Source organism: Martes martes, assembly GCF_963455335.1.
Source record: "Martes martes genome assembly, chromosome: 6".
NCBI lineage: Eukaryota > Metazoa > Chordata > Mammalia > Carnivora > Mustelidae > Martes > Martes martes.
In genome coordinates this window covers 73,199,248-73,211,369 of record NC_137893.1, presented here as the reverse complement: position 1 = coordinate 73,211,369, position 12,122 = coordinate 73,199,248, and the positions used below count along the sequence as shown (strand labels likewise).

At 36.1% G+C, this 12,122-nt stretch overlaps 1 protein-coding gene across 3 annotated transcripts in view; it reads right to left on the bottom strand.

Annotated features, from left to right (window-relative positions):
* Positions 1–905: 905 nt before the first annotated feature.
* ECHDC1 (ethylmalonyl-CoA decarboxylase 1) overlaps positions 906–12,122 on the bottom strand; it is a 67,927-nt gene continuing 56,710 nt past the window's right edge. For all 3 annotated transcript variants that reach the window (XM_080807161.1, XM_080807159.1, XM_080807160.1), the window contains exon 6: positions 906–1,912. In XM_080807161.1, the coding sequence (XP_080663287.1) occupies positions 1,504–1,912 (409 nt within the window). In that variant the 3' untranslated portion in view covers positions 906–1,503. The remainder of the gene's footprint in view (positions 1,913–12,122) is intronic.

The following is a 12,122-nucleotide window of genomic DNA, read 5'->3' as shown; positions in this document are numbered from 1 at the left end:
GCATGGAATAAGTATGTATGGAAATAAACCTAAAACTCATGAGACTTGAATTTCTTATATAACTGATAGTAGAGACCATACATATTAGATTTTCATTGCCAGTCTTCACTAGTGGTCTGATACTAATGAATTAAATGGTAGGCTTATTTGTAAACAGCATTAGTAAAAACAAATTTACTTAACATAAAACGTAGAATTTGTGGTAAAATAGGAAGTCTTGGGTTAACTTGGTAATCCAGAATTTGTTTCTGAAAAATGGTAATGTGAGTTTGTCTTAATATATTTAACTCAAAACAGTAGGATCGTGTTGAAGCATATACAAGTTATTTTTAATATGTTTTTCAAATGTGAATTGAATGTTACCATAGCAAATAAAAACTGTCCTTATTTTGAAAGTATCTTTTATCTCTTGTTGTGATAGGTTAGAATTGGGAGTTAATTCTTCGACTTACATGCTTTTTAGAGCCTGTATTATAGAGATGATCATAAAAGTTTGAGTTGTACATTTGTATTAAGTCTACTTTTAGAATATAGTTAGTTATGGAAAAGAAAGGTCAGCTACTTTTCAGAAGAAAATAGAAATCTGATATATAATGCAAATGTTAGAAGATGCTTCATTGAGGCCTTTTGACATCTTAGGAAGTTTTGATGTAAAGTTAAATTTTATTATTAAGTAAACAGTAGTACTTATTACTAGCTCAGAAATTCCAGGGCATACACATAATGGCCAATTTTGTAGAGTCAGTAGACTTTCCACATGATGGCTATTGTTTGGGAGAGAATTTAAAATAGAAAACTAGGTTATTAAAATATCAAATAAAGCTCCAAATTTGTAGGAGGGTAAGGTGGGAAGCTTTTTTATTTAAAAGAAGAACCATAAAAAAATAGTAAGAGCCATTCACCAATTCTTTTTTAAAATTAATTTATTCTTTAGTTTTAAGTAATCTCTACACCCAGTGTGAGGCTTGAACTCACAACCCCAATATCAAGAGTCACATGCTCCACCAACTGATCTAGCCAGGTGCCCCCTCCCCAATTCTTTACCTCCTAGCTGCTTAGAGCAGAAGAAAATGATTGATCATACCTTTTCATATCCTGTCCTTGACCCCTCTCCACTTTTGTTCTCTAGCGCAAGTTTCATTATCTTTGTAAATTATTTCCAGGTAAGACAGAACAAATACTATATAAAAAATAATCCAGGAGTAGGTTTTGTGGAAAAGTTTTTTCCTTTTAAAAAACTGGTCTTTGGTTGGTTATAGGGTAAGAACTAGTGTGGGAATTGATGACAACTTTTAAGCCAAGTGTGGGATATTTTAGCTAAATGTTTCAGATTACTTGATAATTACCTAAATATACTGGAAACTAGGTCAATAAGTTCACCTATTCAAAAAATGATTAAAAACAAATCAAATACTAGTGTAGCCTTCAAAGTAATTCTGGTATTTAACTTATATAAATGTTAATCACTGGGGTTTTACTTGTAGTACATCGTATTTTTAAAAACTATTTATTACATTTTCCTTTCCTGGCAGTAGCCTCTTTATGTGCATGGCTACCCCAAACTGTTCCTACTAGGTCTTTTTCAACCTGTAATGCCTCCTCGAAACAAAGGTCTTGGCCTGAAGAAATGTATCTTTTCAAAGTTCTAATTACTTCCGGTGGCCCTCTGGTAAACTGCATTAGCCATTCTCGTGCCTCCCCTAGACATTCAGTTCCATCTGTAGACTGCAAGACCTCTTCAGCCATTCCTATGTCTAGAGCTTTTTTTGGATCCAATTTGAGAGCCCCGCTTAACACTTTGAGAGCCTGCCTACTGCCAATGATATTAACTAGTAGGGTAGCACCGCCCCAGCTTGGTATTATACCCATGTCTTTGTGGACAAATCTGATCACACTCTCTGCAGTCATTAATCTGCAAAAGAGAAAAGAAAAAATATTAAGTATATGTGCTTTAGTCATAAAGTACTCTTCATTATCTAATCTGAAATCTCCATAGATCTTTATAGGTATATATGTTATATTAAAAACTGAAAGTTCAAAGAATCTGGCTAAGTATACAATTCAGTTTACTACACAGTCTTTAATAATTCCCTTTGAAAATGATATCAGCATTTTAATTGTGCTACTTATCCTTTGGTTTGGGAAATAAGAATTTAGTTTTTATTTTATGTTTATTTCTAAAACCCCAAAGTATCTTTCTAAAGTGAGTGGTGGCCTAAAGAGAAAATCTGGACTAAGTGAAAATATGGGAGTAGGGAATGCTAGGGTCATACTGTGGAAAAAAAAAAAAAATGCACAGTTAAAGTTAAGGTCAATAGTTGTCAGGAAAAAAAAAACAACTAGTTCTTAACCCAGCTTCTACAGTCTTCAAGCAAATACCTACTAAGCACTACTAAGCACTACCTATGCCAGGTTGTCTAGGTGTGGGACTACAGGAATGACCAAAATAAAACCGTGTGTTCAGTTCACATTCCTGACAGGAGAAAAGACACTGAACAATATAGGACCAGTGGTGATAAGTGCTATAGAAAAAAAAAAAAAAATGGGGCAAAGGACTAGAGACTGAGGAGATGGGTATTGGCAGTGTTAACTAATGTTAACTAGTCCTCAGAACAAGGATATGAGGTATAGTAATATCCCCATTTACAAAGGGAAACTGAAGCCACAGAGACTAAATAGCCCACTCAAAGCCATTGCCACTACAGCAGAGCCAGAACTTACACCCAGGAAGGTTAGCTTATTAGGTGTGCTCTTAACCTCACAGTACAGATAACAGCAAGACTAGGATGGAAACAGCTTGCCATTAAGAAAGCTGACAGTGGCAGGGGTTGGACTAAGAATGATGATTTCCTATAGCAGGGATGCATTTTCCCCAAACAAGGTTTTTATTAATAGCGTAATTAAGAAGCAAAGTGGAACAAGAAAGGGGAGTATTAACGCAAAGAAATCAGTGGACATAGTATATGGCTTCATATTTGCCAGTTAAATATCCGTATACTATTAACAGAATGCACAAAGCTATCCTGTGTAGGAAATACTGCCTGTGTTTTATTTTGATTGCACACTTCAATGAGCTTTCACTGTTATCTGGAACAAAGGTCATGTCTGAATTTTAATTTTTTAACAAAAATTATAGCTGTCAAACTACTCACTATGCAAAAGACAGCCTTATGTTCTGCTTTTCAAAGTGTAAAATGCTCAGCTGCAGGTGTTTTGATTCTATCAGCACCAAGAACAACAGACTCTTAGTCTTTGACTCTTTAATGAGGAAAAATATTCCAGTAAATTCTCACAAAAGCCTATTTATTAACTCACTGGGACAGAGAACTTTCTCTTCACAGCTGTGAACTCCTACAAGAGAAAATCTGCCTCAATTATGAACAATTGCTTTTAAAGGCAAATAGCCATGAAAATAGTAGTTTTCAATAAATTTAAGTAGAAAGGAAGAAAGACAAATCTCTTATGAATTGAATCTACCCCAAAACTGTGAGAGGAGTACTGCCTTGTTACAATAAACAGAAGAAAAATGTCAAAAATTAAGAAAGTGGAATAGAAATTATAGAAATAATGACTTAGTAGTCTTAGAGATAGGAATACTGTTAATACGGAACACAGTTCTATAAAACTTTCACCACATAAACTGAGTGTGTCATGGTTCTAAATTACATCCTAGAATTGACACATGTTGGCTCAGAAATATGCCTACAATACAGAAAAAGATTATGTCACTTAGAATCAGCTGAACATATAAAAGTTGGTTAAAGCCCCAAATGAGGGGATAATGTAGATGAGTTTATGACAACAAAAGTTATTATCTATGTAAGCACACTTATATTTGGAATTCTCTGCTTCTAAAAAAGACTCCTTCTATACCATGTATTTTTTTTCTTCTGCCATATTTTACAATGTCAGGTATACTTTTTGAAATCATATTTTACAACTCTAACAAATCTTAAGATAATCTTTGTAAAAACTACCTGTTGTGATCAAACTCTGATACCCATGTTTTACACACCACGCCTAGGGTATGTTTATCTGCTGACATACATTTAATGTACATTAGCAAATACTACCAAAAAATTTATAAATGACAACACATCAGTACACACACCCTAGGTATGATATGTCAAAAATGGATGTCAGAATTTGATCACAATAGGTTTTTTTTTTTTTTAAAGATTTTATTTATTTATTCGACAGAAATCACAAGTAGGCAGAGAAGCAGGCAGAGAGGGAGGAGGAAGCAGGCTCCCTCCTGAGCAGAGAGCCCGATGCGGGGCTCGATCCCAGGACCCTGGGATCATGACCTGAGCCAAAGGCAGAGGCTTTAACCCACTGAGCCACCCCGGCACCCCGGTAGTTTACTTTAGCAATGAGAGATCACAAAACTCTATTAATCTAAAACTTTAAGTTTAAATATAAAATTTTAAATGTTGATAACCATAATCTACAAAGAAAATGTCCAATATCCAAAAATAGAAACAGCTTCCTGATAGGCCTTACAGAATTATACACTAATTACTTCTAGACTTTAGATGCAGTTATACCACCTGTAATAAAATTTATTGAAAGCAATAATCTATACGGAAAACTGGAAGACCTAAATCTTAAAATTCTGACGATTTATCAGCAAACTCAATTTATAAAATGATACTAAACTCCCTTATTTTGTCAAGAAAAAGAATTACAAGTATCTTCTGCTTATCACTATAGTTATTGGCAATGTTTAAAATCTGTGACATCTTGGTAGAAAGGGGATGAAGAAATTAATCAAATGTCGATACGCTTCTCATTACCGTGTGTATGCAACAATAAACTACCGGTAATAAAAAGTATCACCTTCAACAGGTGTTGTAAAATCAGTGATGATACCTGAAAGTACTGTTAGGTGTGCTAGTATTAGCTATTATAGCTAACTTAGTAGTTATTATAGTTAACTTACTAGCTATTATAGCTTATAGTTTATAAGCTATTATAGCTTATAAGCTATTATAGCTAGTAAGTTAGCTATAATAACTACTATTATAGCTATAACTTACTAGTGCTATAAGTTGCAGATCTTTGAACAAATGTATTCCAGAAAAAGTATTTTTAAAGATTTTATTTATTAGAGCATGCTCATGCAAGCAGGGGGAGGGCCAGAGGGAGAGATGGGAGAGAGAATCTCAAGCGGACTCCCTGAAGAGCATGGAGCCTGAGGCTGGACTTGATCTCACAACCCAGGGATCATGACCTGAGCTGAAACCAAGAGTCAGACCCTTAACTGACTGAGCCACCCAGGGCCCCCAAGAAAAATTTTAAAGCAATTATCAAGTTTTACTTAAAAAGGAAGTTTTTAAGAAATAGAAAATGTTTTTTAAAATGTTTATTTTTAAGTAAAAGTACATTTAGTAAACCCTGTTATAAAGAACTGAGAAACAAATAATTATGTTGGATGACAGCAAGGCTTTGATGCGAAGTGCACAGACTTGAACCAGACCTCCTGGCTCTGCCGCTAGACTGACTGCATACTACACCTTGTGGAATACAGCAAAGAAAGACACATGGTATAGAGAGGGTGAGGAAGATTAAACCACTCAACATCCCTGGGCTTCAGTATGCTTGCTTATAAATTAGATATTATAGCACTTATGCCATAGAATTATGAATATTAAATGAGTATGAAAAGTGCTTAGAATATATTTGCCACAATTCATTTGAATAGAAGAAATCTTAAAGGGATTGCATTTGTGTATGTTTAAAAAAAAGGCTCTGAATCTGCCTCAGCCACATCTATAGTAGAGCACAGTATTATACTTTTATTTGGAATATAAAAGTTATATATATTTTGTAGCCTCACAGTGCCTGACATCTCTTAAGCTATGTGTACTCGCTTGTATGAAGCTGATTGCATTAATAGGTCGGTCACTACAAGTAACCGTAGTGTTTCTGCTAGAAAAGTAGTATGAAGTTGTTTCCTGGACTAAAAAGACTTGATCCCTAAAGTACTGAAAGCAAAAGAACTATCTGTACTTACACTGGGAAGCCCAACAAATGATGGTATACTTTTTCAGTATCTGTTAAGAGAGACTACAAAATATATACAATTTTTATCTACAGGTAAAGGTAGAAATAATACTGTGTTCTATAGATAAGGCTGAAACAAAAGAGTCCAAGTTGATTAAAAAAAATAGACATATAGCTAAGATTAACTTAAGGAATACTGTATAATATAAGTAAAAGCATAAATATTTTTACATTTTAAACAAAGCATTCATGTTATAAATTAATAACAATGTCATAAATCTAAAGTTTGGAATCGTTGATTTAAATAAGCTTTAGGGCCAGAAACTGCTAGTCCTTTTATAGTACATTTTTTTTAAAGATTTTATTTATTCGATAGAAACACAATGAGAGAGGGAACACAAGCAGGGGGAGTGGGAGAGAGAGAAGCAGGCTCCCCACTAAGGAGGGAGCTTAATGACTGAGACACCCAGACGCCCCTACAGTGCATGTTAAGAGCCAAAGGCAACAAAACAAGTTGTGGTGACATGAGGAAATATGTTATATAAAAAGTATATAAGTAGCAAGAGCATCTCTGATCACAAACAATACTTTAACTCATGCTTAAACGTCAGCACTGATTTGCTTGCACATGTACTTCCCTGGCGCCTTCTCCCTCCTGCTTTCTACCTGACATCATACCCCATGACAAATTATGAAAACGAGAAGGCAAGAACCCACAGATGCTCTCCATAATTTCCCCATAATCTACTCTGTGAGTAGATTTCCTACTCTTAAGTGATTGGTCTCATGAGGCTCCATTTATTCTATCCAGAGACTGCTTGAGTAAGGAAGTATATGGTTGAATGAGTAAACTTTTGTATTCGTGTATGGAAGGGGTGATAGTAGAGTGAGGGAAGAGCAGACAGGAAAATGTTTTGGGATATCAACTCTGATTTTAATATTCAGTAAGTAAGCCTGCTCAGAGGTGAATTTTCTTGATATTACGGGATCTAAAGTAAGAATTTCCACATAATATGGTGGTAACTGCAAAACAAGCCAACACAGGCAATGTGATTGCTTCCTAAGGTGGACATCTCATATTCAAAGAACAGGCACTGCCACATCTGAAATGAAATCTGATTTTTAATTACTGTGGGATATGTGTGTGCACACGGTGTGCACATTTGTCTCTGTGCAAATGTATATTATAGATATTTTGTTTTTTTATTTATAAATAAAGTTCATATGTAAAGGAAAGGGCTACCTGCAGTAGCTCCCTTGGGATAAGCATGCTTATAGCTCCCTTTCTTTGTCATATACCTTGATCCAATGGGTAGCAGCTGGAAATGCGAATACCTGATGATTAAGTTTCTAAAATTTATCTGAACACCATTCAGAAACTTGTTTTGGGGAATTTGACAGTTATTGATGTACATCTGTTAAACTGATGACAGACATAACTCATCATTCCCCAGAAACCTTTTTTGATTACAGTATCTAACATTTTGCCTCCTCTTTTTTGGTTTTGCTGGTTATAAAGGTTTGGATTGGAGAGGGCTCACTGGATCCCAATCCTTGGAGCTGGATCATTGGATTCAAATCATAATGTGGATAGGATAGGGAGGATCAGTTACAAGGATTCATGGAGCGGGATCAGATTACCAGGAACATAGGAGTGGATTCCTGCCCCAACCAAACCGCATTCGTGTGGATATTTTTTTTTTTTATTCAACTTAATTGGCTATTCCAAAGATTTTTTTTCCCCCTATTTTTGACGATTGGAGCCCTTAAGATGCACGATGGAATTGTGTTTTGCATTTTTTGGTAAAAGGAGCAAAGCGAGGACCTGGAGATAATACGTTGGAGCAATCTCCTTGGAAGGATTCAGCACGAGTAGATGGTAAACATTTAAAGGGGAAAGGGGGGGGTTGTTTAAATAGGAGCTAATCTATGGAGTTAAATGGAGCTAATCTATTATTTAGATTAGCGACAACAGTGTTAGAGAATGGACACAAATCAGGCAGACTCTAAATTGCATAGCTGAGAATTTTATTTCACTAGGGTGATGGAGGAATAAAAATGTGTTTTTCATCCTGTATATAAACAGCTAAATCCTTGATCTTCCAAAGAGAAACAGGAAAAGACAATGTAGACAATTCACACACACACACACACACATCCCAACGAACATGAAAATTTATGCTACCAAAAACCTTTAAAAATGCAAATTAAAATTTAATTTCTGGTTATTAAAATTAGAAAGCAGTTTTAAAACATTATACTCAGTAAAAGACAGGATGCTCTCAAACAGATACTCATCTATTGCTGGTATTAGTGGTATTGCTGGTAAAGTGGCAGAGTCCTTCCTGAAGAATAACTTGGCACTATGTATGAAAGACTTTGAACATTTTCATATCCTTTGATTAAGTACTTGAACTACTAACAGGATTTATTCTAAGGAAATAATCTGAAATGTGGTAAAGCCTTATATAAGGTAGTTATCACAGCATTAGTCATAATAAAGAAAAACTTGAAACAACCAAAGGAGGATATTTAGTACATCCATACTGATGGAATATTTTATACTTATTAAATTCATGTTTTCAAGTATATTTAAATATACGGCAAGACTGTTTTCCTTTCTGGGATCTCTAGGTATCAATCAACTTCGAGACTTTTTCAGATTGTTGGCAAAATCAAGTTCCATGAGATTTTAGAACTGAGGTCCCTGTTTCTATGCTGGCTTTCAACTGGGGGGTTGTTGTCTTCTTTTTATTTTTTTTTTTAAAGATTTTATTTATTTATTTGACAGACAGAGATCACAAGTAGGCAGAGAGGCAGTGGGGGGAAGCAGACTCGCTGCCGAGCAGAGAGCCCGATGCAGGGCTCAATGCAGGGCACGATCCCAGGACCCTGGGATCGTGACCCAAGCAGAAGGCAGAGGCTTTAACCCACTGAGCCACCCAGGCACCCCTAGGTTGTTTTCTTCTAAAGGCCACCTGCATTCCTTGGTTTAAGGTCTCTTTCTCCATCTTAGATGCCTTCTCATGCCTCTAATCTCTCTTGCTTCCCATTCTGCCTCATGTCTTTATTTATTAAAGGCTCATGTGATTAGACTGGATCCACGCAGATAATCCAGGATGATCTGTTTACAATTTCAGAACCTTAATTATATTGGCAAGGTCCCTTTTGCCAAATGTTAATACAGTTGACCCTTGAAAAACACTGGCATTAGGGACACTGACCCCATGCATAGGGGGCCCCCCCATATAGTTGATTAATATATATTTTGTATATGTATTATATACTATATTTTAACCAAAAAGTAAGCTAGAGACAAGAAAATATTAAGAAAAACCATAAGGAAGAGGAAATACATTTACAATACTATAAAAAATCCGGGTTTAAGTGGACCCATGTAATATGAACCTGTGCTGTTCCAGAGTCAACTTATAATAAGTTCTGAGGAAGAAGAGAATGTGAGCAGACAGCTTTGTGGGGCCATTGTTCTGTCTACCAGATCACCTGGTAAAAAGCATAACGGAAGTACTTAAACTTGATTTTCCTTTCATTCCACTGTGCTGTTAATTTTCCTGCACTACAACAGCTGGCTCCCAATATCACTGTCACCCCCTTTTCACCTTTCACCTTCTAGGTAACTTCTGGCTAACTATTCAAGGATTCCTTTTGTTTTATTATTTTAGTTGTTAGTAAGTAAAGACTTCATGGGGAAAACAATCTCTATTAGGAAGAAAAAGTGAGGATTTGCTGGAATTACAGCATTATTACTCTTAGGTGAACGTTAAAAGCACTCTAAAACCTGTTGAGGAATCCAGATTTCATTAAGTGTAGACCGTAGACGTGCAGAGTTCCAGAACCCAAAACAAGACGTTTTCCCTCCAATATTAACTTCAAAAAACCAGAGTATAAAGGCATGATTGGTCCCCTGCTGTGCTGTCACTTTAAAGGACAACATGGGTATAGAAATCGAATTAAGAAATTAAGACCTAACTGTGGAAAAAAAGGTATGTATCATAGTTGGTAGAATTAATGTATTCTGTTAAGAACTTCCCTAATTACAAAATATTTCAAATACACAGAAAATAACATACTCAAGTACTCACTACCCAGATTCTACAGATGTTAACATTTTGCCACATTTATTTCTGAACTCTATTCTCATCCCTTTTCCCTCTCTTCCTGACTTCTTTCTTTCTCCAGTGGCAGCTAATATCCTGAAGTTAGTGAGAATTATTTCCATGCATAATTTAACTTTTAATAAATATTCTATGATCAAATAGTAAACTTCTGCATGAAATAATAATATTTCAGTTTTATGTCCAGTATCACAAAAGACAGTATATTCTGACTAAGAACATGCTCAATATTTGGCAGGTAATTTCTATATGGAAAATTTATTTGTCAGATTATCACAGTGTGATGACATAAACCATTAAGATAATTCAATTAACCCTGTCTACTCTGATTTATCACTTCCGCTGTTGAAGGACCTTTAGGATTGTTTCCTGTTTTTAGCTATTTGAATGGTGTGGCCATGAACATTCTAGAACCTCTCTGTAGATGAACATCTGTATGCATTTCTATTGGATTTATATTAGGTTTCTTTTCATTATTTAAATTCAATTTAGTTAACATATAGTGTTATTTGTTTTAGGGGTAGAATTTAGTGATTCATCAGTTGCATGTAACACCCAATGCTCATTACATCAAGTGCTCTCTTTAATGCCCATCACCCAGTTACCCCATCCCTCCACCCACCTCCCCTCCACCAACCCCCCATTTGTTTCCTTGGGCTAAGAGTCTCTTGCAGTTTGCCTTCCTCTTTGTTTTTGTATTTTTTCCTTCCCTTCCCCTATATTCATCTGTTTTATTTCTTAAATTCCACATATGAGTGAAATCATATGGTATTTGTCTTTCTTGGGCTAACTTATTTCACTTAGCATAATACCCTCTAGTTCCATCCACATTGTTGCAAATGGCAAGATTTCATTCTTTTTGATGGTTTGGTAATATTCCATTATACACACACACACACTCCACATCATCTGTTGATGGACATCTGGGCTCTTTCCATATTTTGGCTATTGTAGACATTGCTCCTCTAAACACTGGGGTGCATGTTTCCCTTAGAATCACCTTGTTTGGGGGCGCCTGGGTGGCTCAGTGGGTTAAAGCCTCTGCCTTCGGCTCAGGTCATGATCCCAGGGTCCTGGGATCGAGTCCCACATCGGGCTCTCTGCTCGGCAGGGAGCCTGCTTCCCCCTCCTCTCTCTGCCTGCCTCTGTGCCTACTTGTGATCTGTCTCTCTGTCAAATAAATAAATAAAATCTTAAAAAAAAAAAAAAAAGAATCACCTTGTTTGTATCCTTTGGAGAAATACCAAGTAATACAGTTGCTGGGTCTCGGGGTAGTTCTACTTTTAACATTTTGAGGAACCTCCATGTTTTCCAGAGTGGCTGCACCAGCTTGCATTCCCACCAACAGTACAAGAGGGTTTCCCTTTCTCCTAATCTAACACCTTTTGTTTCCTGACTTGTTAATTTTAGCCATTCTCATTGATGTGAGGTGGTATCTCACTGTGGTTTTGATCTGTATTTCCCTGATGCCAAAATATGTGGAGCATTTTTTCATATGTCTCTTGGCCATTTGTATGTCTTCTTTGGAGACACTGTCTGTTCATGTCTTCTGCCCATTTCTTGACTGGATTTTTTGTTTTTTGGGTGTTGAGTTTGATAAGTTCTTTACAGACCTTGGATACTAGCCCTTTAATGTGTTGTTTGCGAGTATCTTCTCCCATTTCTTACAGGTTTATTGATTGTTTCTTTTGCCGTGCAAAAGCTTTTTAACCTGATGAAGTCCCAACAGTTCATTTTTGCTTTTGTTTCCCTTGCCTTTGGAGACATGCCTAGCAAGAAGCTGCTATGGCCGTGGTCAAAGAGGTTGCTGCCTGTGTTCCCCTCAAGGATTTTGATGGATTCCTGTCTAATTAGATCTTTCATCCATTTTGAGTTTATTTTTGTGTATGGTGTAAAAAAGCGGTCCAGTTTCATTCTTCTGCACATGGCTGTCCAATTTTCCCAATACCATTTGTTGAAGAGGCTATCTTTTCTCAATGG